Source organism: Bipolaris zeicola (assembly GCF_000523435.1).
Source record: "Bipolaris zeicola 26-R-13 unplaced genomic scaffold scaffold_137, whole genome shotgun sequence".
Lineage (NCBI taxonomy): Eukaryota > Fungi > Ascomycota > Dothideomycetes > Pleosporales > Pleosporaceae > Bipolaris > Bipolaris zeicola.
Genome location: NW_006912186.1, coordinates 1 through 25,645, shown reverse-complemented (window position 1 = coordinate 25,645; position 25,645 = coordinate 1). Strand labels below are relative to the sequence as shown.

At 51.5% G+C, this 25,645-nt stretch overlaps 11 protein-coding genes across 11 annotated transcripts; 6 read left to right on the top strand and 5 right to left on the bottom strand.

The window, feature by feature from the left end:
- Window positions 1–842: 842 nt before the first annotated feature.
- On the bottom strand, window positions 843–2,033 carry COCCADRAFT_28084 (uncharacterized protein; the record flags this gene model as incomplete). Its single annotated transcript, XM_007716368.1, has 3 exons — window positions 843–1,693; window positions 1,750–1,902; window positions 1,967–2,033. The coding sequence occupies 3 exons, from the start codon at window positions 2,031–2,033 to the stop codon at window positions 843–845; spliced, it is 1,071 nt and encodes a 356-aa protein (XP_007714558.1).
- A 214-nt stretch (window positions 2,034–2,247) lies between these two features.
- On the top strand, window positions 2,248–3,126 carry COCCADRAFT_38723 (uncharacterized protein; the record flags this gene model as incomplete). Its single annotated transcript, XM_007716376.1, has 2 exons — window positions 2,248–2,618; window positions 2,697–3,126. The coding sequence occupies 2 exons, from the start codon at window positions 2,248–2,250 to the stop codon at window positions 3,124–3,126; spliced, it is 801 nt and encodes a 266-aa protein (XP_007714566.1).
- Window positions 3,127–4,017: 891 nt separating this feature from the next.
- COCCADRAFT_102110 (uncharacterized protein) lies at window positions 4,018–5,169 on the bottom strand (the record flags this gene model as incomplete). The annotated part of the gene is made up of 3 exons (XM_007716375.1): window positions 4,018–4,667; window positions 4,716–5,046; window positions 5,125–5,169. 3 exons carry the CDS (start codon window positions 5,167–5,169, stop codon window positions 4,018–4,020), a joined length of 1,026 nt encoding a protein of 341 aa, XP_007714565.1.
- A 1,334-nt stretch (window positions 5,170–6,503) lies between these two features.
- On the bottom strand, window positions 6,504–9,205 carry COCCADRAFT_28081 (uncharacterized protein; the record flags this gene model as incomplete). The annotated part of the gene is made up of 3 exons (XM_007716367.1): window positions 6,504–6,907; window positions 6,963–9,110; window positions 9,166–9,205. 3 exons carry the CDS (start codon window positions 9,203–9,205, stop codon window positions 6,504–6,506), a joined length of 2,592 nt encoding a protein of 863 aa, XP_007714557.1.
- Window positions 9,206–9,741: 536 nt separating this feature from the next.
- COCCADRAFT_6924 (uncharacterized protein) lies at window positions 9,742–11,622 on the top strand (the record flags this gene model as incomplete). The annotated part of the gene is made up of 3 exons (XM_007716360.1): window positions 9,742–9,901; window positions 10,062–10,480; window positions 10,537–11,622. 3 exons carry the CDS (start codon window positions 9,742–9,744, stop codon window positions 11,620–11,622), a joined length of 1,665 nt encoding a protein of 554 aa, XP_007714550.1.
- A 2,317-nt stretch (window positions 11,623–13,939) lies between these two features.
- On the bottom strand, window positions 13,940–16,652 carry COCCADRAFT_6922 (uncharacterized protein; the record flags this gene model as incomplete). Its single annotated transcript, XM_007716359.1, has 2 exons — window positions 13,940–14,124; window positions 14,237–16,652. The coding sequence occupies 2 exons, from the start codon at window positions 16,650–16,652 to the stop codon at window positions 13,940–13,942; spliced, it is 2,601 nt and encodes an 866-aa protein (XP_007714549.1).
- A 981-nt stretch (window positions 16,653–17,633) lies between these two features.
- On the top strand, window positions 17,634–18,931 carry COCCADRAFT_6921 (uncharacterized protein; the record flags this gene model as incomplete). The annotated part of the gene is made up of 3 exons (XM_007716358.1): window positions 17,634–18,246; window positions 18,296–18,479; window positions 18,583–18,931. The coding sequence occupies 3 exons, from the start codon at window positions 17,634–17,636 to the stop codon at window positions 18,929–18,931; spliced, it is 1,146 nt and encodes a 381-aa protein (XP_007714548.1).
- A 1,122-nt stretch (window positions 18,932–20,053) lies between these two features.
- COCCADRAFT_102077 (uncharacterized protein) lies at window positions 20,054–20,221 on the bottom strand (the record flags this gene model as incomplete). The annotated part of the gene is made up of 1 exon (XM_007716374.1): window positions 20,054–20,221. A coding segment is annotated over one exon (168 nt), but the record flags the coding sequence as incomplete, so codon positions are not given.
- A 184-nt stretch (window positions 20,222–20,405) lies between these two features.
- On the top strand, window positions 20,406–22,087 carry COCCADRAFT_38715 (uncharacterized protein; the record flags this gene model as incomplete). The annotated part of the gene is made up of 2 exons (XM_007716373.1): window positions 20,406–20,905; window positions 20,962–22,087. 2 exons carry the CDS (start codon window positions 20,406–20,408, stop codon window positions 22,085–22,087), a joined length of 1,626 nt encoding a protein of 541 aa, XP_007714563.1.
- Window positions 22,088–23,300: 1,213 nt separating this feature from the next.
- Window positions 23,301–23,882, top strand: COCCADRAFT_38714 (uncharacterized protein; the record flags this gene model as incomplete). The annotated part of the gene is made up of 1 exon (XM_007716372.1): window positions 23,301–23,882. The coding sequence occupies one exon, from the start codon at window positions 23,301–23,303 to the stop codon at window positions 23,880–23,882; it is 582 nt and encodes a 193-aa protein (XP_007714562.1).
- A 1,520-nt stretch (window positions 23,883–25,402) lies between these two features.
- Window positions 25,403–25,618, top strand: COCCADRAFT_102060 (uncharacterized protein; the record flags this gene model as incomplete). Its single annotated transcript, XM_007716371.1, has 1 exon — window positions 25,403–25,618. A coding segment is annotated over one exon (216 nt), but the record flags the coding sequence as incomplete, so codon positions are not given.
- Between the last annotated feature and the right edge of the window lie 27 nt (window positions 25,619–25,645).

Genomic DNA, 25,645 nt, shown 5'->3' with positions numbered 1-25,645 from the left:
CGACTTCCGCTCAGTGCAATCTCCAGCAGCCCAGCCCAGCCCCCATCCCCTCCGATGACCGACCGGTCGCCCGGCCCGCCAAGCTCCGCCCGCCTGACCGGGCGGCCTCTGCCATGGACATGTGGGTGTGTGGGTGTGTGGGTGGGTGGGTGGGTGTGGGTGCTGGTGGTGTGCATGGCGCCCAGTCCGGCATGTGGCGCGGAAACAACACGTTGAGCCACAGTTACTGCTCGGGGGCGGGATCGTCCCAGTAGATTACACGCCAGCCGCTGTTTTATGTGCACCCAAGGCCGCGCAATATGGCCCCTGTGTCCGCCAGGCGACACATACTTCCTGCACCATCTACTCTCCACTGTCCAAATAGACACACACGTACGCAGCCGGGACGCGTTACTGTAATGTCCCCAACAGCCTATCTGAAATGAGGCTCTGCAAACCTGCGGCTCTGCCATGCGTGTCCCTGTCGACTGCCAATTAATTCCACCCAGCCAATCGCTCCATCAGGGTCCCAGCGCCCCTGCCTGACGCCATCATCGACCCTCGACCCTCCCCATCCTACCATGGGGCTTTGACCAACCCAACAATGCCATCCCTTACCTTTGGGGCCCGTCTATCCCATCAGTCTAATCACTCTACACCCACAACGCCTCGTAACGTCCTCTTGCCTAATCAACCGCCCGCTGATACGGATCCTCATTGGCCCCACGTCTGATGTCATTGCTTTGATTTGCTTTCTTCTTCATGTTTGCTGCTACTCTACAGTCCATGCAGTAGGGGTATGTACACACAGTGGGGCAGCATGCTCTACGCCTGGACGACGGCTGCATACACATGTACATCCGCTAGTGATTCTTCTCAACAATCTCCTTGGCAAATGCTGCAAAGTCCCGCTTGTCGTCCACCTTCTCCCACAGGTTGGGCTGCGTAAACACGGCCAGTGTGTTCCTCGCAACCTTTCCACCCCCAGCCCCCGCTCCAGCACCCCGCACAAAGTGAGGCACCGCTTTGAACTTGCCTTGGGTGATGATCTCAAGCGCCTCGCCCGTCTGGAAGGCTAGGCAGTCGCGTGGGATGCTGACCTTGGTCACGGCGCCCGTGCGCGAGTGAATGTATAGGCCTGCCTTGGGGTCTGGCGATCGCTCAAGTTCCTCGAGGGGTGCAAACGATGCGCCTGCTCGCGGCACATTCGCTCCTTCATCTACAAACATGGCCGATGTCAGCCCGGTCAGGCACCCATGGTCGAGATGCGTCGCACACCAGTCGTCCTCGTCCCCGTTCGAAATCTCCGGGCCAGATGCGGGGCTGGGGAAGTAGTGCAGCAGCCGCGCTTTTGTCGAAACACTTGTCTTGACCACATGTTCGAGGTACCCCTTTTGATAGCCTTCAATGTTCGCTTCGGCGTACTTGTCGCATGCTCGCGCAACCAATGCTGCAATGTCAATGATCAGCGTACATAGCTCGCGGAACGTCGCCTCGAAGCCTGGCAGCAGCTGCTCCGATGGCCACACATTGGGTGCTGTGTATTCTGGGAACGACGGGTATTTCTCTGCCACTGCCTTTTGCTGCTCTTCAAACCCGGGCGCACAGTTGACATAGTATGAACCCTTTAGAGTGTCGTATTTGCCATCCTTCAGCGTCTCTTTCCCACATGACCATCCAACCAGCCACTTGGAAGCGGGCGATTCAAGCTTTGCTAAGACACGATCAGCTCGCTTGAAACTCAACCAGATACAGAGCGTCTATGCTTACCCAGTTCGTCCTGAGACAGGTTTCCAAGAGCAGATGCATACGAGAGCAGTCTGTGGCGCAGATCATGAAATCTCGACGGGAGATCCTTTACAACAATGATACCCAGACTCGCGGGGCCAAACGCTTCCTCGAGTAATGCAAACTCAACATCGTCTGCAATGCCAACATCAGCAAAGCCTGCCTTACCACCGTGAACAATGCATCCACCACCACTTACTGTTTTTGAGAGCATCCAGCCCGACAACGACAGCGCTCTGGTTCACGGCAGCATTAGCGTTGGCCATGATGATTGCTCACAAAAGAATACTCTGGTATTCGACAATGACCACGCACTACGTCGTTGACTTTGACACTTTATCGTCGTCTGGGCAGCGCACAAGTGGTGCAAGCCTAACCCACAATCTCCACTTGGACCTGCCTGATTTGCGCCAGCCTCGGCCAACTCCGATCTCTCACCTCCGACGCCGCATCCTAATACCTCGACCCAGGACCGCAAACATGCCAAAAGCCCTACACTTCAAGGGTGACAAGAAAGTCAAGAAGCGCAGAAAGGCGGCCGAGCCATACGATGTCGACAACGTCCACTCGAACCAAGTCACGCCCAGCGCCCCTGCAGAACCTGAGAATGACGACTCTTGGGTGAGCGCGGATGCGCCCAGCGACATCTCTGGACCCGTCCTTATAGTCCTTCCCACCGACAAACCCACCTGCCTGGCATGCGACGCAAATGGCAAGGTGTTTGCTAGCGATCTCGAAAACATTGTCGAGGGCGACGCTGCAACCGCCGAACCGCATGATGTGCGTCAGGTGTTTGTCGCGACTCGTGTCGCAGGTACTGAGCAGCTAAGTTTGAAAGGCCACCACGGCAGGTACGACGACAGAACCCTAGGCATTCTAGACTCTGCCCCCTCCCCATACGCCGGCAATTGGCTTACTCGCTTTTCTAGATACCTTAGCTGCGACAAGTTCGGCGTCTTGAGCGCGACTGCAACGGCAATTTCCCCAGAAGAAACCTTCCTCGCCGTCCCTGTGCCCGACAATGCCTCTGCATTCTCACTCCAAACTGCGCGCGACAAGTTCATCAGTGCTCGCGACTCCAAGGCTGGCCCCGAGCTACGCGGCGATACGGAACATATTGACTTCACGACTACGCTGCGTATACGCATGCAGGCGCGATTCAAGCCGCGCCTCAAGGCAAACAAGGAAGAAAGGGCAAATGTAAAGATAAGTCGCAAGGAGCTGGAAGACCAAATCGGACGCCGGTTGGATGATGCCGAAGTCAAGAAGTTGCGGAGAGCAAGGGCTGAAGGAAACTTTTACGAAACTGCCTTGGACATGAAGGTCAAGTCTAGCCACGACAAGTATGCCAGTATGTGAAGGCACAACACAGCCATATGCTCTTTGCTACACCACTCTGGTAAGAAAGAAAAAGAGAGAGGGGCATACGCCGTGTCCCCCCTTCACATTGCTAGCGCTACTAGTATTAGCGTGTATAAAAACAGCAGTAGTGGTGGGCTCCTGCGTCTTTTCGTAACGCTACTATACACTTTGCCTGATCGGCAATCGCAAACACCCCAGGATCACATATTTAGCTCCTCCCCCTCCTCGTGTCATGGCCTGAAAACAGTTTCAAAAGCATAAGCGCCCTTCACATTTTGTGTGCCTGGTATTGACGCACGCACTGGGGAAGGGGGAGAAGCCGATAAAGTAATAAGCTTGCATTTATTTATTAATGCAAGTCCCAGTTTGCCAGATCGCTCTCTGAGCTAAACGCAAGCCAATGACTAGCCTAGATCTACGATTTCCACGTCATGCGAAAGCCACCGTTTAAGCAAAGAAAAAAAAGAGTTACAATCGTTGCAACTTAGGTCATGTGAGACGGATTTTGTCCTCAGAATTTACTAGCCTAAGACTTCATTGATGCTTCGTGTGGATTGGCTTTAATCACCGCGTATACAAAGTTCAATCAAATCTGCTCATACTCAAATACATTTTCTCTCGCCGCAAAAGGAACAAGGACCAGTCTCGTCTTGATGAAATCGCTGCATTAACATGCTAGGATATCTTTCAAGTCCCAAGCTAGAATCTATACGCTTCTGACGTGCGAATGTGGCCTCCATGTGCTACAAAACACCTCATATCCTTTACTAGCACAAATGGTGACCGCCAATGGGCACAGTTGTGCTTGCTCTGCTTTTATCCCCACGCTCAGATCTACAATCAAGCACACACCGTCATGTCTCATGCCCCGCATATGTATACACGCATCTAAAACTTGTACACCTGGTCCTTGCTGTAGCCAAGCTCCTTCAGGTACCCATCAAGCTCGCCTTGGTCAGACGGGCTCTTCTTGCCACCGCTGATGGCCTTGTACATGCCGGGAGGTCCGCAAACAAATAGCTTAATCTTCTCTCCCTCCTTTGGCTCAGGAAGCACAGTCTTCAGAAGCTCCTTGGTAATGTATCCCTTGCCGCCTTGCCACGACTCTGGTGGGTTGTCCAAGACGTAAAATGCCCGGAATCGTTGGGGGTAAGTGTTCTCCAGCTCCTCAAACTCGCGCTTGAGCAGAATGTCCTCCTCAGTCACATTGCCGTATACGAGCGTCACCTTGGTCTTGTCCTCGGGGTTGCGGAAAATGGCGCGTGCTGTTTGCCACATGGGTGTGATACCAGTTCCACCCGCAATCAGCGCAATGTGCTCAAACTTGTTGGGTGACCATTGGAATTTTGGAATGGGTCCCTTGATATCTAGTCGCTGACCAGGCTCCATGCTGTGCATATGCTCCGACATAGGTCCGTTCGGGTAAGCCTTGATGATGAAATCTACGGTGCCCTTCTGGTCTACGTCGCTGATGGGAGTGTACGGTCGAATGACAGGCTTCTGCATTTCGGGACCCTTGTACTTGGTGATGACGGCAGCTATATAGAGTCAGTGAGCTTCTACATGTTTGCCGAATGTGGACATACAAGCTACAGGCAGACCGCTCTCCATGTCCTCCTCAGGCAACTTGAAGGTAAGCTTCTTGGTGTTGTGGTTGACAATCTCAGATTTGTCCAACACAAGCGAGAGGAAGCCTTGGTCGCCTCCAGTGAAGGCCTTCTTAGCAGGGCCACCAGTTGAGGAGGGAATCTTGTTAGCTTCCTCTGACGGCGGTGCGTTGCCCTTCTGCCCTGATGGTGAATCACCGCCCCTCAAGAATAGGTAGGCACCTGCAAGACCCGCAGCACCAATTCCTGTGTAAAGAACACCATTGTTGCCGCCGCTCTTGGGCGCCTCGGATGCATATCGGCGGACTTGCTGGTCTCACACATTAGTATTTGGCCAAAGACTGAGAGTATTTGTAATGCGCAAATTGAAGAGAAAGCTCGCGCATACCTGGTGCAGCGTCCTGACCGGGCGGAGTACCTGTCTGGCGAACATGGCGAGACGAATTGGTATGGTAACAGGGGGAAATGAGGAGTAATTGAGGTGCGTGAGGGAAAACGAGACGTTATCGAGGTACTGAGCTTGCGCTCGTAGTGAGCTAATGCCAAGCAAACGTCATCGCTTGCTGACAAGCTGCCGAAGTCCGGACTCAACACCACTCCGGTATCTCCGACCCAGCCACCGGGTATCGTGGGCCATTTTTCCTATGATGATATCAATTGCCTCGGGAGATCGATGGTCAAGATGATAGATCTATATAATCCGAAGCCGGTTTGGAAATATGCATACTTGCACATCCGGAGGTGCTATATCATCACTGCCGATGTTCACGATGAGATGATCCCGATTCGATGAGCGCCATTGATATGCGCAGATTTCATATAAGATTTAACATGAAGGGCTCCTTGAATTAGCCGAACTTAAATTGCAGGAAAAGACAATATGCTAGATTTGCAAGATCTGAATCAATGGCTCTCGACTATACATGTCACTTGGATAGCATTGCTTTCATTGTTCACGTAGTGTTTGTGGCAAGAAGGTATGACTTCTTCGAAACCACTATGTAGTAATGTTTGACACCAGAAGATGCTTAGTAACAAAGTGGTAGAGAGTCAAGGTAGAAAACGAAGTCTCGTCACATTTGCTATTCCATTTCCTTCGTTTCAGATATCGTGATGTCAGCAAAATCCTGGTCTATACTCGCTCATCTTCTTGTTTCTTGTTTTGTTTTCTTGATTATGAGTCACATTTGACAATGACGAAACATCCGTAATCACATATCACAAGAAGCATTATGTTTAGCCACTGGAAACATCGATACAACCGAATCCTCATAGCTTCAGTACAACTGATGCCAGCCATTTCAAATTGACATGATCATTTCCGGACTCGATAAATTAAGCCCTCAGAGTCTGATATGTCGAACAATCAAAGGAGCTGAATAAAATAAGAAATAGTTTTGCAGCTTTCAACCAAGGGTATTGACATGAAGAAGCAGGATTTACGTGGCATACAATCAACATTTTATTAACCCTAACTACCACAAATCAAGCACAAATGTCGAAAAATAATCGGTACTTCCTTTCCTACGAGAAGAAAGTAAAATAGTACCGTGAGTGGGTGAAACAGAGGAGATTACAAAACATCACACCGCCGCATATTCTCCAGTATTTTTGAAGCTGTACTATCAGAAAGCGATTCATACACCGAATGTATTGCTCACAAGCGCACTTCAATTACGCCAATTGCTGCTATGAATGTATGTAATATCGAACCCGAAGCCCTTCCAACAAAACGCCATTCATGCTTTAATTTACACTACTGGATATTTAATGTCCCACTCCTCCTGCAACCCAATTCATGAATTCCGGGTCATTAGGGTTGGGGAAAAGGCCTCTGTCTTGCTGCGGCTCTGCTTGTGCCTGCTGCTGTTGGGGTATTGGTATACCTTGATTGAGCTGCGCTTGCTGTTCCTGCTGCCGTCTTCTTTCTTCTTCCTGTCGGCGCTGTCTTTGTGTTCGGTAGTAGAGTAGAAAGGCCAAAACTCCGCTGAGAGCCAAGATAATGAGTGACTCAAGTATGTCTGAGTCAATGTCATCGCCGTGATAACCGTCTCCGTAGAAATCATCGCCCCCATCGTCATAGTCGTCGGGCTCGTAGTCGTCCCAACCAGCAAGTTCGGCTTCGAGGAACGCACTAAGCCATTCGGAAAGAGTCCAAGTTTTCTTGACCACTGTGACACATTAATATTGAAGAAATGATGGTTTAGATGGTAAGTCATGACATACCTGGTTCTTCCTGGATAGACTTAATGTTACCATTCGTGAACGTGTTCCACCAACTCCGGAATCTCAATTTATACAAGGCCAGTAGAACGGGTAGGTAGGCCTCACGGGGATTCGTCTCCAATGCCAAGTCATAGTGTCGCTTTGCGAGATGGAAGTCCTGGTCGATACCAATCCCGTTTTCATGCATCCAGCCAAGGTTCCATAATGCCTGTGCGCTTCGCATCGTCTCTGCCGCTGCTTGGTAGCAAGCTGCTGCCTTTTCTTGATCAGGTTGCGTTCCAATGCCCATGAGGTAGTAGTCTCCCATTTTGACCATGGAGTCGACATTTTTCTGTTCAGCAGAGCGTGTCCAGTAAACCAAGGCCAAGAAAGCATCGCTTGCTAGTGTAGCCTTTTGCTTCATAAAGGGCAACAGAGAGTCGAATGTGAATCGCGGTTTGGCCTGATCAAGAAGATAAGCAACATTGGCTTGTCCGACCTCGAAACCTTGTTCAGCTGCCAACATGTAGTTAACAAGTGCTGTCTCCAGGTCACCATTCGCGTAGGCTTCGTTGGCTTCTGGGAAAGAAGTCGACACCAGCTCGGCTTTCTCTGCGACTAGCTTGTAGTACGCAGCTGCCACAGGACACGACTTGTCACGACCGACACCATTATGCGTCATCTCAGCCAGGTAATAGAAGGCTTCAAGATGTCCATGTCTAGCCGCGAGCTCAAAGTACTTGATAGCAGTGGAGACGTCTCCTTGATCCAAGAACAGTGCTCCAAGCCTGACTTGAGCAACCGCGAGATCCTGGTCGGCTGCGGCGCCAAATAGCTCTGCAGCTTTGACAGGATCTTGTGTTACGCCGAGCCCCTTGAGATACATGATGCCCATGGAGTACTGTGATAGCGCATCTCCGAGCTCGATGCCGCGCCTAAACCACGTCTTTGCAATCTCAAAACTTTGGGCTATTCCCTCGCCCCGCAAAAACATTCGACCAAGGTATCCAGCGGCTTTTGCAGCGAGCTTCTCGGTGGTTGGCGAGACATTGGCGTTGATTTTCCCACCTGGCGTCCAGTACATGCGAGCAAGCTCCAGAAATCGCTTCTTGGCAGCTGGAAGGTCGCGCTTTAGAGTTCGTGCACCATCATAGTTTAACTTTGCAAGGTTGAAAGTAGCTCTGGCATCGCCTTTGCGAGCCTGAAGATCCATGTATTCGAACACATCGTCTAATGAGGAGAAGGCGTCTGATTGAACACTGGCCACTTTGGCGTTGGCCCCGGAACTACTTGCGCTTGCGCCATCACCGTACACACCACCCTGATCGTCAGCAATGTTGTACGACTCTCTCGGCATAGAATGTCCGCCCGGCGGTCCAGATCGCATGTATGCAATAGCCTTTCTGGCAGCTTGCCGGTAAAAGTACACGGCCTCCTCACAGTTACGCGGGGTGGATATGCCAGCTGAATGCCTGTATGCGACGGCCATCTCTGACCGTATATCGCCGCCTTCAGCACCGAGGGTGTAGTACAGAAGCGCCTTGGACTGATCTTGCTTGACTGCCCCACCTATGCCTGTTGCATGCATGAAGCCAACCATGTGCTGTGCTGAGGCGTTTCCGGTCAGGGTGGCGAGCTCATGGTAGCGTCGAAAGGCTTCAGAGTAGTTGCGCGGATGTGTGTAGTTGCCGTGAAAGTTCATTTCGGCGAGCATGAATAGTGCGTCGGGGTTCTTCTCCGCGGCGGCCTCCTCGAGTAGCGTGACGGCTTGGGAGAGCGGCTGCCCAAGTTTCTTCGGTTGCGGGTTCGTGGTCAGAAGTTCCTGCTGCGAAGGTCCGTTCATGAAGAGGAGGAAGAAGACTTCTTTTGCGTAGTATGCGCTTGCGCCTAGTATGCCGGATTTCTTGTCAAAGTTCCACCAGGGTGCTGTTGCGGGTTTGATCTGGCGGAGAAGGGCCATGGCCTCGTCAAAGGCCAGGGCTCCCTGATGCGCATTCACGCCCTCATCTTCGGTAGTTCCCCATCTTGATTTCCAGGCCTCTTTGCTCTGCCCCGGTGATCCACGGCTGCCTGGTGTTTGGCCTGCACCGAGGGGTTTTTGGTAGGCATGGTCTGCCTCTTGGTCCAGATCGGATCGTGAGTATACGGTCAGACATATCGAAAGAAGAACTGCGTGTCTGGTGGTCAGTCAGAGGTTAACTGTGTCGCATGCGTGTGTGCATACCGAACAGAAGCGGCACAAGCCGCGGAAGGCGTGGCCTCATTGTGGGTATGGGTTGGAAAGAAAGACAACGGGAAGAAAGAAACTCATCGCGGCATGTCGTTGGACAGGGAGCAGGGGTGCGACTACCTGACGCAGTCGTGGTGAAGTCGTCTGTAGAGGCCAGCTTTCCACTATCGACGCTCGGGTGGCAGTCGTGCTCCGCTGCCGTGTCTGGCCAATGAGCGTTGACGTCACCTTAATTACGCACATGTCGCATGGCCAACACGCTGCAACGGTGCCTGGCGCTTCCTTGGCCTCTTCCTTGCACACTCGCCCGTCTCTCATTCTTGGGAGTCAAGTCAGCTTCAGTTTCAGTCCGTCGCATCCAACCGCCGTATCGCTGTCTTTGCGGACGAAAGCCTTCGTGCAGGGGCCGGTAATCGACTTGATGCCGCATTTGTAATCCGTTGTGACACTAGCATCCTTGCATGTTCGTATGTATCATTATGACTTCGACTTCCAACGCCTTGTTTTTTGCAATGTCCATCTTCCCTCATCCCTTTTCGTTCATGTGAATTCCCTCCCTGATCACGCGCCATGGCCATATCAAACGGTTCGACGGACCGAGAGCCTCTGCTTCAACGCTCGACATCTCCCACCCTATCTGCAAGATACGCCAAGAATGACGAGCTATACATCTCAACATCTCGGGGTGCTTTCATCGTCGCATCCGTCGGCCTCCTGATCTTTCTTCAAGGTATGATTCACCGCCATTGTCATAATCCCACGGCTGTAATCACGTAAACTTTGTTTCTTCCAAAAACAACACAGCCCTGAGTATCCACGGCCACTCCCTGAATACCCACTCACGTGACCATTGATGAAAGACGCAGAACAAGAGTCCTAACTACTGTCAGCTACAAATATCTCTATCCTTACAACGACACAGTCGTCTATTGCTGCAGATCTCGATGCTTTCGAGAATGCGAGCTGGTTCACTTCCTCCTATCTGATCGCCATGTCATCTCTGGCACCTCTCATGGGAAGACTGTGCCAAGTCTTCAGCCCCCGACTATGCATGTTCTGTTCTACAATGGCGATCTGTATCGGATCCATCATCACATCTACATCCATGTCATTTGAACATTTCATCTTGGGCCGTGTCATTACTGGAGCGGGTGGCGGAGGCATCTTCATCGTTGCCAGCATTATGGCAATCCAAATGACCAGTCCAAGGCGACGGGGTTTATACATGGGCCTTGCTAATACTGCAATGACAGTCGGAGTTTCCCTTGGTGCGGTCATTGCAGGTGCACTTGAACCCCGAATCGGATGGGTAAGCTCTTCATTTGTGTCATGTAGGAATTGTTTCAGTTCGACTGACGTGTGAAGAAACCACTGTTTGGCATCCAAGCACCCTTGAGTTTCATTGCAGGCCTTTGTCTGCTATTCTCGATACCAGCAAGCCATACTTCCAACAACGCCAAATATACTGGTCTCTCAATACGCGAAAAACTTGCTCATATTGATTACTCCGGGGCCGTACTACTGACCACCACCGTTGTCCTCTTCCTCTTGGGGTTATCTGGGCCAAAGATACTTCCAACACCCCTAATTCTGTCAGCATTCGCTCTTCCCGTATTTGTGCTTAATGAAGCCTATGTTGCCAGCGACCCCGTCATTCCAGTCTCTGTTCTGCGATCCCGAGGAACTCTTTTGACCTGCCTTGCAACGACCGGCTTCATGATGGCTCGGTGGAGCATCCTCTTTTACACACCAGTATATTCTCTTGCTGTTCGAGGCTGGGCACCTGCGGTGGCTGGGTCGATTCTTATCCCAACAAATGCTGGTTTCGCTTCTGGTGGTCTGCTTGCAGGGGTTTTCCACATCAAGAGAACAGGAAGCTTCTATCTTCACACAATAGTCGCTATGGCCTTGTTCCCCATTACCATGGCTGTACTTGCATTCATATCAACACCAAGCAGTCCATGGGCTTTGTATGTGACTGTGGTTTTCATTAATGGCCTTGCCACAGGAGCTGCGACAAATTATGCGCTTGTCCATCTTCTTCACCTCACGCTTCCAGAAGTTCATCCGATTGTCATCTCTCTCCTTGCAACTTTCCGCGGCTTTTCGGGTTCGTTTGGCTCGGCAATTGGCGGTGGATACTTTGTTCGTGTGCTGCACAAGTCTTTGAACAAGGGTTTCGCGCGCGCCGGACTCAAGAATCGCGGTGAGCTGACGAGGAGGCTTCTGGGAAGCCCAGCACTGGTAGACAAGCTGGACGGCAAAGACAAAGCTATTGCCGTTGGAGCATATACGGATGCCATCAAGGCCCTGTTCTTGTGTGCTGTAGGGCTGTCTGTCATCGTGGTGCTCGTACAGGCTGGCACTGGCTGGAAGGAACCAGAGAAATCCGAGGAACAAAGAGAGGATGGAGGAGCTCAAGTCGAAGACAACGTACCTACTGGTGCTTGATAATCTTGTGTTGTACATAAGGTTCCCTTGTATCATACCCATTCGGACTTGCTCCTCTTGTAAGCAGTGTATTTAGATATTTGGAAAGTACAATGACTTTACCGTCGTCCATTTCCCCGCATCAGACACAAAATAATATTCAGCACCTTGCTCAGACTAGAACAACCTTGACTCGACTTCGGGTTATTATGCTTGTCCCTGGGCTAGATTCTTATCATGCTCTTCTTATCCTCTTACACATAGCAGTGCTCGTTGTTCTCTTCCATCATGTCTTCACTGCATTGTCTGATGCAGTCACCCGGAGCAAACAAGAGCGTGTATGCCATTACCATATCGTCATATCACGATTCTATCATCTTCTTCCTGCATCTCCCGGCATTTTCCGGCCTTGCAGCGACTGTTTGCTGTTGTTTGCGCACAGAGCCCGTGCTCCCACGATGCTTTACGACTGCCTCTAGACGGTATCGCACCGTTCATCTCTACCTCTCCTTCCCCACCTCACGTTTTTGCAACGCGTCGTGTCGTGTCACCTCCAGAAAATCGATACCTTGCTGGGTTCCGGCAAAGCATTCCGCAACAATACAATGTAAGTCTACCTCATCGCAGCGCACAACCCCATGCCTTCTATGTTGAGAATTAGCATAGAACCAAGGACAATCAGGCCAACACCGTAAGGTGACAAACAACTTTACTCGGGACTATACCTTTACATAGAAGACGTCAGAATGCCGTCTGCTGCGTGTCACCCCAGCTTCACTTCACCGTCCCTTGTCATCGCAGGTACATAGCTAACCGTTAACCCAAAGACTAATCACTCTCTTTACAAAACAAATCTCCTCACCATGGCTCGTGGTCCACCCACCATACCCACAACCATGATTTCTAATCCCTACCCCAAGCCCAAGGAGCATATCCCACGTTTGACTTACTGCGAGCTCTGCGATCGCACGCTGCCCACCAAGGACTGGCAAGCACACAAGAACTCCAAGAAGCATCGCAAAATCGAGGCCAAGGAGCGTGGAGAACTCGACGCTGTCAAGAACTCTACTGACTTTGGTGGCGATTCCATGGGTTTCGGTGATGCTAACGAGTTTGGCAATGCTACGGCGTCAGGCGATGGCGATTGGGGCGCTGGCGAAGGCTTCACTACTACGATTAAATCTACTAACTACAACAACCGCGCCGGTGGTGGCGGCGGTGGCGGTGATCAACGTGCCTGCTTCGGCTGCGGCGAGACTGGTCATCAGAAGCGCGATTGTCCCAAGGGTTCTGGCAGCCAGGCCTGTCACAACTGCGGCGAAACGGGGTAAGTTACATCATAGTGTATCAGAGAGTTCATACTAACTTCAAGCAGTCATCGCAAAGCTGACTGCCCTGAGCCCCCTAAGCCCAGGGGTGGCGGTGGAGGAGGCAGTGACCGTTTGTGCTTCAACTGCAACCAACCTGGGTATGTTTCTCCTCTCCATGGAATTGGCACCACATCTGTCTCTTTTACTGAAATCATCGACTAACCCTTGCCCAGCCACAACAAGTCTGATTGCCCCGAGCCTCGCACTGGTGGAGGAGGCGACGGCGGCGGCGGACGTGCGTGCCACAACTGCGGCGAAGAAGGTCACATGTCCCGCGAATGTGACAAGCCTCGTGTTATGAAGTGTCGAAACTGTGACGAGGAGGGCCACTCTGCTCGTGATTGTACCAAGCCGCGCGATTGGAGCCGAGTCAAGTGCCGCAACTGCAACAACTATGGTCACGGCGAGAAGCGCTGCCCTGAGCCCATTGTCGAGAACACTAGTGGTGAGTGGAGTAACGATGCTGTTACTGCTGGTTCGAGTGGCGGGACTGGCGAATGGGCTGATGCTTCGACGGCGACGACGGGCAACTGGGCTGATGACACCACTGCTGCTGCGGAGAACAACGAGTGGAGCAATGCGACTGCTACTACGATGTGGTAAACCGCTCCAGTAGACCCGATGCTTGTTAGCGATGAGGAATCAGTTTCGCTCAACATACGCATTTTCTCAGAAGGCGGTGGATGATATCGCACTCGATGTATCAGGCGGTGGTGGATAGATATGTACCCAAGACTCAGCTGAGTTCGACATTGACGACCATACGAGGGTCGGAGTGGGGGGAACCATTTGCGTGTGTCTACTCTTGTTTGAAGCGTAGCAAGATCACGTACAGAAAAATCAGTGGGCATGTATGAAGTACTTCTCAAGGGATTAATAAATGCAATGGCATGGTCAAACAGAAAAACAGATAATGTCTATATTCTAATAATGTGACATGAGATTTTTCGTAGGCCCATTTTCTTATCCTAAGCAACACCCAACCGCATACTAACAGCTCGTCGGTGAGCCTCCAGCTCCTCGACACGCGCCAACTCCATGACGGCAGGACCGACGTTCTCGAGACCCTGGCGGGTAAGGTGGGAGCTAGTAATGTGCTTGACGTAGGATGCGAGGTTAACACCGGAGTACTGCTTAGCGTAGCCGTAGGTTGCTATTAAAAGAACTAAATTAGCCACAATTTCCACGAAAAAAAGAGAGATCGGTAAAAGAAAAAGGGAAAAAAGAAAAGGGGGCTAGGGGGGCAGGGGAGATGCGAAACTTACGTAGAGAGTGGTTGACACCAGCAGAGTAGTCGCCCACACTTTCCGGCGTCCATTCGCCAATAAAGACACTTCCTGCGTTCTCGACCATTTCGGCAACCTTTTCTGCGTTCTCGACTTGCAGAATAAGATGCTCAGGGGCGTACTGATTGCTTAGCTGCATGGCCTCGTCCATGGTGGCAACAGAGAGGGTAAATGAGTGTTCGATAGCGCCACGCACAATGTCCACACGCGGTAGAGCCGTGGCCTGCTTGTGTAGCTCATCTTCAATAGCCGTGAGCTGAGCGTCGTTGAGTCCGACAGCGATCAAAATGACTTGAGAGTCTACGCCGTGCTCGGCCTGGCTGAGGAGATCTGAAGCGACGAAAGCTGGGTTTGCCGACGCATCGGCGACAACGAGGACTTCGCTTGGTCCTGCGGGCATGTCGATGCTAACACCAGCATTTGTGTCGTTGGAGACGTGCATCTTGGCAGCTGTAACGAACTGGTTACCAGGACCCAGGATCTTGTCTACCTTTGTCACGCTCTCGGTGCCGTACGCCATTGCTGCTACGGCTTGCGCACCGCCGGCGAGAACGATGGATTCTGCGCCAACCTTGTGCGCGACGTAGACCACTTCGGGAGTCACTTTGCCGTTTGACCGTGGTGGCGTGGCGAGGACAATCTTTTTGCAACCGGCTACCATGGCGGGCACGCCCAGCATGAGCGCTGTAGATGGAAGCACAGCAGTACCGCCAGGCACGTACAGGCCTACTCTCTCAATAGGACGTGCGAAGCGAGAACATACAATGCCCGGCATGGTTTCGACTCGCAGAGGCTTGTCTTCCTTTTGGGCAGCGTGGAACTTTCTGATGTTTTCAAAAGATACGTCAATGGCTTTGGCCGTCTCCGGTGCCAGTTCCATGAGCTCGGGAGGGAATGGCGCCTTGAGCACGGGCGAGGCTAATGATGTTGCCTTTTCGAACTTGTGCGTGTACTCTAGTAAAGCAGCATCACCGCGAGTCTTGACAGCTTCGATAATAGGTCGGCAGATGCCCAGAATCTTGTCGGTTGAGCGTTGAGATGGGCGTTGCAGCGCAGCAGCAATAGTCTCTGGGGTTTCGTTGGCAGTAACGTAGCGCTTCATGGCGATGCGGCCGTCCTTTGTACCGGCCGGGTCGTCTTTGCTCTTGGGGACTGAAGCGGCTTCCTTAACAATCTCCTTGGTGGTTGAGTCATCTGGCGCGCCATTTGTCGCTGCTTGCGCGACAAAGGCTGGCTTTGCGTCGCCTTGCCGCCTCTTGACTTTGATGCTCTTAGCATCAAGGTTGCGCTCGACATCTTCCAACGATACACCAGCAGCAATGCATTTGGTCAGGGCAAAGTAGAAGAGATCGGCAGCCTCGAATGCGATTTCTTCCTTGGTGTTTGCGTCGCAGAGTTCGGTAGCTTCCTCGAGTATCTTAGCCCTCAGCAGCTGTGCGTCGTTGAACAGGCGGGCGGTATATGAGCCTTCTGGGGCCGACTCCTTGCGGCTTTGCAGTGTTTTCTGCAGCTTTGACAGGCCGCTGTAGTCGCCGAAGCAGGTGGGTGTCGCAAGGTGGCAGAAACCGCGACCCTTTTGGCGAACGACAAACTGCAAGCAATCACTATCGCAATCCAACGACAATGACACAAGCTCTTGAACGTCGCCGCTGCTCTCGCCCTTGTACCACAGACCCCTCTTTCGGCTCTGGTATACGCCCCGGCCAGTCTTCAGACTCTCGGCTACACTCTCTTCACTGCTGTACACAAGTCCAAGGGCGACGCCCCGCTCGTCGGTTACTAGAGTAGTGAACAGGCCATCGGGTCGGTCGCTTGTCGCATTGGCCATGAGCAGCTTGGCGACGCTCAAGGCGCCAGTCTGTTTCGCAGGATCGACGGTAAGCTTCTCGGCGGCCACGATGGGTACAGCAGGCATGTTTGCGAGCGCAAGCACCTTGTCGGTGTCTGGGTTTGCGAACGAGACGAAAGCGCTCGTCTTGCCGCCATTGAGCGCCGCCTGCACTTGGTCGATATTTTCGACCTGTTCCAAGTAGACAGTGGTCTGTGCCTTCGAATCGTCATCTGAAGTAGTATTTCCAGGCAAACATAGAACCGTCCTGTTCTGGTCGATATGCAAGGCCTTGAGCTGGTCCAACTGCTGACGAGTGACAAAGACGTTTGCGGCGCCGGCATCGAGGATGGAAACAACATCGTCAATGGATGTGAGCGAGGACACATGGACATAGTTGGCGAAGCGGCCGACAGACTGCTTTAGGTGGGAAAGGGCATCGTCGACGCTGTCATCGGTGACTCGGAAGAATACATTTCCAACAAAAGACAGGGCCTGGACATCAAGACCTTGGGTCTGTTGCTTGTACGTGGCCAGGTCAATGGCAGCAACCAGGGTGGGCGCCATGTCAAGCAATATTTTTTGCAATTGATACTTTGAATGCGCGCGCAATTGCAGCAGCAGCGGAGTCAGTCGTGCATGAGTCGATTGTTGGAAAAAAAGTCTAGGTGTACTAGACTAGCTGACCGAAAATGGATGAGCCGCGGGGTTGAGTCCGATGTGCCCCGCCATCATCCATGACGCCACTCCAAGCAGCAGCAGCAACAGCAGCAGCAGCACTGTTTGCCCGTATTGTATTCAAAGCTGACATGATCAACGTTTATTACAAACTACAGCCTTCTTACTATCCCGTCCGAAAAAACGGAAGAATGGACATATTAACTGTGGAGCTGCTGAGATGTGTGCAACCGATGTAGCTGAGAAGCCACAAAGAGCCAAGTCAAGTTAACAGGGTATCCTGCCAAAACACCTTGACGCAAAGAGGGGCAACCCTCGCGAACGAGGTACATGATTGGGCAAGTGCTATCGTTAATACCTTGCTGTACACCGCATACCGTATTGAACATGTATATAGTTTCGGAAGAGACAAGTCCCGTTTGACTATATGTGTGCTGACGTGTGCACTCTCTGTTTCAATTGATCGACGTAGTAGTCGGAAACAAAACCATCCAGATCCGACCGTATGAAGCCCGCTTTAAATCTGTATTCCTGCTGCAACATTATTGGTAGTATATTATCTCTCACATTTACTTGGGCATAGTAAATATATAGCTAGCATACTACTTGTTGAATCAGATTTTTGTGAAAAAGCAATGTTGTAGTGGTGCTGGTATTTGGTAGTAAAGGTGACTTGTTTGGGTGGGCTGGCCTGGGTTCTCCAGTTTGGGTGTACTATCGGCTGACAGAGAATATGACACCAGTACCCTGCAGACATATGCAGCATGCTATACGCGCATCTACAAGCCAGGGCGTCTCGCCTTGTCCTTAAATACCTGGCCATGCCCCTTCCAAAACATGACAAACCGATTCCATTCCTCAATGACAAACATGTCTTACTCTCCACCAGACTCGGCCAAGCCATTTACGCTCAACATCTCCGACCAGGACCTGTCCGAGTGGAGACAGCTTCTCCAGCTCTCCAGGCTTCCGCCAGACACATGGGAGGGGCGGCAAGAAGACCGTCGCTTTGGTGTAACACGCAAATGGCTTTCCGAGACGAAGGATTACTGGCTTAACCAATATGACTGGCGTGCTGCTGAAAGGCATATCAACTCTTTCCCGAATTATAAGATGCAGATTCAAGATGTCGATTTGCATTTTGTCGCTCTCTTCTCTGAGAAGAAGGATGCAATTCCTATGATACTCATGCATGGATGGCCTGGCAGCTTCATCGAGTTCTTGCCCATACTCAGCATTTTAAAAAAAAAGTATTCGACCAAGGATTTGCCGTACCACATCGTGGTGCCGTCGTTGCCTGGCTACACTCTTAGCACGATACAATCTCATGATAAGCAGTGGGACCTCGAGGATTCCAGTCGTGTCATGAATCAGCTCATGCTGAACCTAGGGTTTAACAAATACCTTGGTCAGGGAGGAGACGTGGGGCATTTCACGGCGCAAATCATGGCTAGAGAACATGAGGCGTGCGTTGGAATACACTGTAAGTGGTAGGCCCAAAGTATTCGCTGGTGAAGTACTCATGTGTTCAGTGAACATGATCGCTTCTCTTCCCAACCCGGACGAGAACACGGTCATGGATGAAGTAGAACGAGAGGCGGTTGGCCGTGCCCAGAAGTGGATCACGACTGGCATAGGCTATGCTCTCGAACACGGCACCAGGCCGGGCACCATTGGAAGCGTCGTGGCGTCGAACCCATTGGCGATGTTGGCATGGTATGTGTTTTCTTTGGATTCAGGTACATGTGGTAGTAGTAGTAGTAGTAGTAGTAGTAGTAGTAGTAGTAGTAGTAGTAGCAGGCAAACTGACGTTTGGCAGGATCGGGGAGAAGATGCTGGAATGGACAGATGAAGATCCATCGCTCGATGAGATTCTGACCAACATTTCCTTGTACTGGTTTTCCGGTTGCTTCCCGTCGTGCCTTGGTGTTTACCGCCAGTATTTTGGGGGTGCCCCGATTCCGAAATGGAAGTTCACTGAGAAACCTTTGGGCTATTCATTCTTCCGGTTCGAGCTGGGGGTGGCAGTCAAGAGCATTCTGGAAAAGGAGACGAATCTGGTCTTCTACAAGCGGCACGAACGGGGCGGGCACTTTGCGGCTCTGGAGCGGCCGGCAGATCTATGGGAGGATATTGAGGGGTTTGTTAGCAAGGCCTGGAAGGTATGAGAGGGTCGAGGTGCATGTCACCACATAGCGGCAGGGTGGGCCGGCTGACTCGTCGAAGGATTGTCGCGCATTGTCGAGATTGTAGCCAGTCGGCAGTTGTTGTGTACATGGGCCAGGCGGTGCATAAGGGGGGAGGGGGGAGCATGGCGTGGAAGTGGATTGGAGACTAAGAGTAGGCCAGGGTACCTGCCACAATGAGCTAGCCTAGTCGTGGTCAAGTGAGCGCCACAGTCGATGCAGCTACTGGCTGTGCCGCATCGATAGAGTTTGACGCGTGCCATTGCATCGGAATTTGCAAGTGACCATGGCCATTCCACATGGCGAGTGAAAGAAGCCGTGTTTGTGGTGGCAGCTAGTGTTTTGTTAAGCTACCGAGTAGTAGTAGACAATAATGAACAAGGGCAGCACTGGGCCCGGCGAATTGTATCCGCGTTCCGGCTGGATAGAGGCCGAAGGCATGACGCAACCTGCATTGCTCGCCCCCACCCCTCATCTTCTCATTCTTTGTCCTCCCCGCCATTCTCCGCACTGTGGGCCTGTGCCCGTGTTTCTTCCCGGCAACTGCGCCGACCGACTCCGCTACTCCGCTTTTGCAGAGTACGAGTACATGGAGTGCTGGACGTGCTCAGTCTGTACACTATGCGTACTACGGTTACCGTGGTCCAACGGGCTTGTGTCGGTGCTGGGCCCGACAACTGTTCCTGTTGGTCGCATGAGTCGGCCCACGGACTAGCATGACTTCAGCCTCTGCCACTTTGGCCGAGCTACCGTAAGTAGTAGTACCATGTACCACCACGACTAACCACTTGCTACATGCACACTACACATGTCGTTGCCTCCGCCGGGGCTCGCTTGGCTGGCCTTGCTCTCAGTCCAGTCCAGTCCAGTGCATACACCACCCTACGCATTGGGGCGCAATCTCTTCAGAAACCGAACCACCTAGTGAATGCACACCTCGCCCAAAAAAGCCTTGTCACCGACTTGGTGTCAACCTTTCGCACCAGAGGGAAAGCTTGCCACTGGGGCAGCAGCATCGTAGTCCATAGTACCTCGATAGCTGTACTTACAAGACCTGCACTCACCCTATCGGCCCAGTTCGCCATTGTGGGTCCCGGGCCACACCTAGCTCATTACGCGGTCAATATGCCGGCCTACAACACGAGTTCCCCCAGCTTCCAGATCCTGTCCTGTCCTGCATGTGCATGTGCATGTCCCGATGAGTCTTGACGTTGTTTTTAGCCGCCGCGCCAAACCTGATGCCACTCGACCGACTACGTCCCTGCATCCGTCCCCGTCCAAACTAGGCCCCCGGCGTTGGCCCTGCGCTTTTATCCTGCTTCTTTTCAATTTGCAAAGCTGCCGCTAGCAATCTGCCGTCCATGCCACCCAGCTTCGGACAATGATAAAAGACGAGCTCCGGCCCAGCACTTGATGTCGACGCAGTAGAGTCATTCTTCATCATTCATCTCCCAACATGAAGCTCCAACACTCTCTCAAGGCCACTCTACTTGGCGCTTCGCCAGCTCTCGCCTATCCCCAAGCCAGAGCTACCGCTGACTTCAACTCAAAATGTGCTGATGTAGCCTCCAGTCTTGAGGTTGAAGGTGGTATCGTCACCACTGCCGAGTTTGTCGCTGCTGGTACCAACTTTACCATACCCGTTTACGACCCAACATGTGGCGGCGATGGAGCAGCAAGTCAAGTCGTTGGAGCCGACCTGTGCCGTGTCGCACTCTACGTTTCCACTTCTGAGCGATCAGGATTCAACATGGAAGCCTGGCTGCCATCCAACTGGACAGGCCGATTTGTCGCCCATGGTAACGGCGGTTTGAATGGATGCATCAGTTATATAGACTTGGCCTACACATCCCAGCTAGGTTTCGCCGCCATTGGAACCAACAACGGTCACAACGGAACCAGTGGCTTGCCCTTCTACAACAACCCAGACGTTGTTGAAGACTTTGCCTACCGATCGTAAGTCACATTCTTCACGCACGCACACACTCAAGCATGCAGGCTAAATACTCCAGTCTACGCAATGGCGCTACCGTTGGCAAGCAAATCGTTGGCGACTTTTACGGCAAGCCACAAGACAAGTCCTACTATCTTGGATGCTCAACTGGTGGACGACAAGGCTTCAAGATGGCCCAAGATTTTGCAGATGAATGGGATGGTATCCTTGCCGGAGCCCCTGCATTCTCCTTCAACAATCTTACTTCGTGGTCCGGTCACTTCTACACGCTCACTGGCCCACGCGGCTCCCCAACTTGGGTCTCGGAGGCAAAGTGGGCGCAGGTTCATGCTGACGTCTTGGCCCAATGTGACAAGATCGATAACCTCGAAGATGGCATTCTCGAAGACCCGCTGCTTTGCAAGTATGATCCCTCGGGTCTGGCTTGTGAACAAGGCAACAACTCTACCACCTGCCTGACGCCCGATGAGCTCGCGACAGTTACCGCTGTCTACTCGCCACTTACCAACGACCAAGGCGATTTGGTTTACCCGCGCCTGCAGCCCGGAGCCGAGATCCCCGCCTCTTCCGTGCTCTTTGGCGGTAACCCCTTCCCTTACACTACTGATTGGTTCCGCTATGCTATCTACAACGACCCCACTTGGGACCCTGCCACTTTGGGCTCAGACGACTACAACAATGCTGCACGCATCAACCCCTTTAATATCGAAACATTCAAGGGCGACCTTAGCAACGCACAGAAGAGTGGTACCAAGATCCTACACTGGCACGGCACCAGCGACTACATCATCTCTAGCGATAACAGCGCGAGGTACTACAACCATGTCAGCTCTACCATGGGCCTGCCACCCAAGAAACTCGATGAATTCTACCGCTACTTCCATGTCAGTGGTACCGGCCACTGCAGTGGAGGAGATGGTGCCCATGCCATTGGTCAACAACTCGGCGAAGTCAATGGCTACGACCCTGAACACAATGTTCTCATGGCCTTGGTACAGTGGGTAGAACAAGGCAAAGCACCCGAAGCCCTTGTCGGTACCAAATTCGTCAACGACACCGCCTCTCTCGGCGTTGATTTCGAGCGCGCGCATTGCAAGTTCCCCAAGAGCAACCAATACAAGGGCAAGGGAGACCCCAAGCTCGCCAAGAACTGGAAGTGCGTTGACCTCAGGAAGTTCAACTAATGCCTAAATGCTGTGCCGGGGAAAGAGCTATAGATAACACAGAATCTCTGTTTATATGATGAAAGCCATAAGCCCGACAATCTTTAATAAAAAGTTTCTCTTTTTTTTCCCAAACATTTAGCAAACACGTTTCGTTTGATGTTGAAGGAATAAAGTCCTGACATACTACGGACCGCACCGCTTACTAGCGGGTCCCGAGCCTGGCTCTCTCAGCTGCACGTTGTCGTTCGGCCGCAGCCTGACGAGACGGGCGTTCCAGGGTGCCTGTCATGTGTGACGTAGCATAAGCCGAGGTCCATCGGACTATTGCTACAACACAGTTACTAACTAGTTTGAAAGCAGAAGGCGCGGGAATTTAAATACGACCGCGGAAGCACTCAAGGGTTGAGGGAAGGGAAAAAAAATAAGTGTGCATTATCGGCGTTTATTAGAGTAGGCCGGGGGGGCGGGTTGCATGAGTTACTATAGGTGCGGCGGTATTATTGTTGGCATGGGTCAAGGTTTCTCTCAACTGTCTGTCGGGCCCGAATACCTATTCTGTCCATTTCCCGGTCTCGTCCCTGCAAACTCGAGCCAAAATTTCAGGAGCGCGCCTGCCACTTTGTTTCGCAGGCAAAGAAGTTTGTTTCACCCAAGTGATGAATGATTGCCCGCCCCCATTTCCAAGTAAAAAATCCTACGCCTTGCATCTTAGCTGATAGTAACCCGGCGACTTGCAAACAGGAGGACCAAAAGTATGGCCATCTAACGCGCCTTTTTAACATGCATTCACTGCAAGGGGTAAGCAACGTGGCAAAGAAAATCTGCTTATGAGGACGCATTATCCCGCAATTTTTACAGGGTTTCCCGGATCATCGGATAGTGTCCAAACAGGCGGCCCTACTACGCATACGTTTTACCCCGCAAACAGTTCGCGGCGCCATGGCGGAGATGAAGGAATTCCAAGCGATTAGTTTACCCTGGGCACCTCCGGTATCAGGCGGCCAGGGTGTAAGACGAAAAATGCGCTGAAGCGTGGCTTATACACGAGAAAACAGTGTGCCCCCAGCACCGTATAAGAAGTATGCTTATCGCGCGTCTAAGTCGCCATTCAGCGGTACAAGCAGTCCTTACTTACCTTCCCCCCAATTCCATAATTCTCTCTTCCCGATAGTCTGGGTCTAGAAAACTTATCCCGAATAATCCGGTACTTCACACTATTGAGGTTAAAACCATGCGCTTCACACTCCCCATTGCCCTTCTTGCCTCCGCATCGGCAGCACTCCCAGCCCCGCCCTCGGGAGAATCCAGCAGCACTCCGCCGCTACCGGCATCCGCCATTCTCAAGGCCCTAGCCGGCACTTACGCCCTCGTCAACACCTCCAGCACCCTAAACAACGAGCCCATCCCCGACGCAACCTATGGCGCCGCCCCCGTCGGCAACCTCATCTACACAGCCTCTGGCTTCATGAGCGCCACCATTACCGCTACCGAAAAGGAATTTCGCCCCCTCGTCTCCTTTCCCTTTCGCGCAAACGAATCAGATGCCGATTGGGCGCTCGTCGGCAAGCATAGCATTGGCTATTCCGGCCCATTTAGAATTAATGAGGCTATCCCGGCTACGGCGACCGAAGGGCAGGTTTTCCATGGGCCCTTGACTGTGGCGAATGTGCCGACGATGGTGGGGCAGGAGCATAGGCGGAATTATACGATTGTGGAGCGTGAGGAGGAGGGCAAAGTGGTCAAGTATTTGAAGATTGGGAGTGAGCGTGGTGGTGGGTTCCGTGGTGTGCTTTGGTGGAGGCGATTGGGTTAGATGTTCTGCATGGGGGGATCTAACGGGTTTCTTTTAGCTTTTTTTTTACAACTGTATATGTATGTGTGGTTAAAGCGACTGGGCTTTAGATGGGATAGAAGGACCATTGTTGTAAACTCAATACCGCGAAATGAAATGTACGTCATCATCTTTCACGTTTCGTCTCCTTTAAGTGAGCGGGGGGTTTTTTTTTCTCCTCTTTTCCTTCTCGGGGTCGGGGTTTTCGGGCATGGAGACTAATAGCCGCGCAACATGGTTCTCCTGGCTAGTAGACTTAGGCGCTTGCGATCCCCGTCGTATACCCCAGACATGGTATGGCCATGGTATAACCTACTAACCTATCGTTTTTTCTTTTTTCCGGCTAAGAACAAGCACCCCAAATGCAACTCATTTCCGACGTGACTTTGCATGCATAGGATATATCTTTTTCCCTCAACTACGTACTTACCCTTGGACGCCCGAGCAATTGGCTGAGGATATCATATTAGTGTACAAATCGAGTCGTGTACAGCTTAGCTGCCTTTTTCAAACATGACGCGTACTCAGCAAATATTGTTTGCTCGCTCTCCATTTATTGACGGCGTCGGAGTGCAAGGCTGTATTTGGGCAGTGCGTGTTTATCTCCTGCTGACATATACTCGATTGTGGAGATTAAATGTGAATTAGTGATGAAGTGTTGATATCGATAGTAGCAATCGTAGTAGCAGTAGCTGCGCTTTGACCAAAAATCAACATCCGACGTGTTTCAGACTCGTTTTACGTCCTATCATCGCTACCGTCTAGTTGCCGGCGTATTCATCAATGTGCAACGGTATTGCCCAGTGCGCTAAATGCTTGGTTCATAGGGAAGGCGCATGTTATTCAGCAAAGTCTATGAGGCAGTGACTTGTGCACTGTTAGCTTGTTTGAGGTTATGTTCGTGCGTGAGTAGTTGATTGCGCGATTCTGAGTCGCGTAGGTTCGATAAAGATTCTGGCGTGATAATCCTTGGGGAATCGTATGAGGTGAGGTATTTGTTTGGTATGAGGTGCGCAGAGTTGGCAATATTTAAATATACTAATCAGGGACCCAACCTGATTTTGTTGATCACGGAACGTTCTCGGATTGATTTGGTCATTTGAATTAATTTGATCAAGAACAACCACATCTTGTGAAAGATCTATTATTGTCCAGTGTGTAGGTGTGGTGGTTCGCTACCAACAGTGAGTATATCAGGACTGGGTCTTGCAACCCGGCTAACTTCATTTGTTTTGACATTTCATGATTCAGATGGTTTGATTACCTATTAATAGGGTCGTGTTGGCTTGCTACGTAGTTATGACTGAAGTTGCTGGATACACTAAAATTTGTCTCTAAAATTAGTGCAGGGGTCGGAAACGGAGATAATAAGACAAGAAAGCTTCTTCAGCACTAAAACTTGAAAATAAAATCTCCTTCCTGCAAAACGTGGTGTCAAAATAAATTAGTTTAATGTACTAAGATGTTGTTACAAGTAACAAGAAGGATTCTCTCCTTGACAAGTGACGAGATGGCTGAAGGCCTATGGACGTCCACGTCAGAAGGCAATGATCATCGCGGGGCTGGGTCACGTGATGTGCCATCCCGCCAAGAGCAACCATCCGTGGGATGGCAGGACGCCTTGGGATGGCAGGACTAGAAGCAATGAGGATATAAGGATGGATGGATTTCATTATTTACTCTCGTTGTGGTCAACTCAAATTGTACTTTCTTACTAGTTACTTTACTTAACAAGATTGTTACTC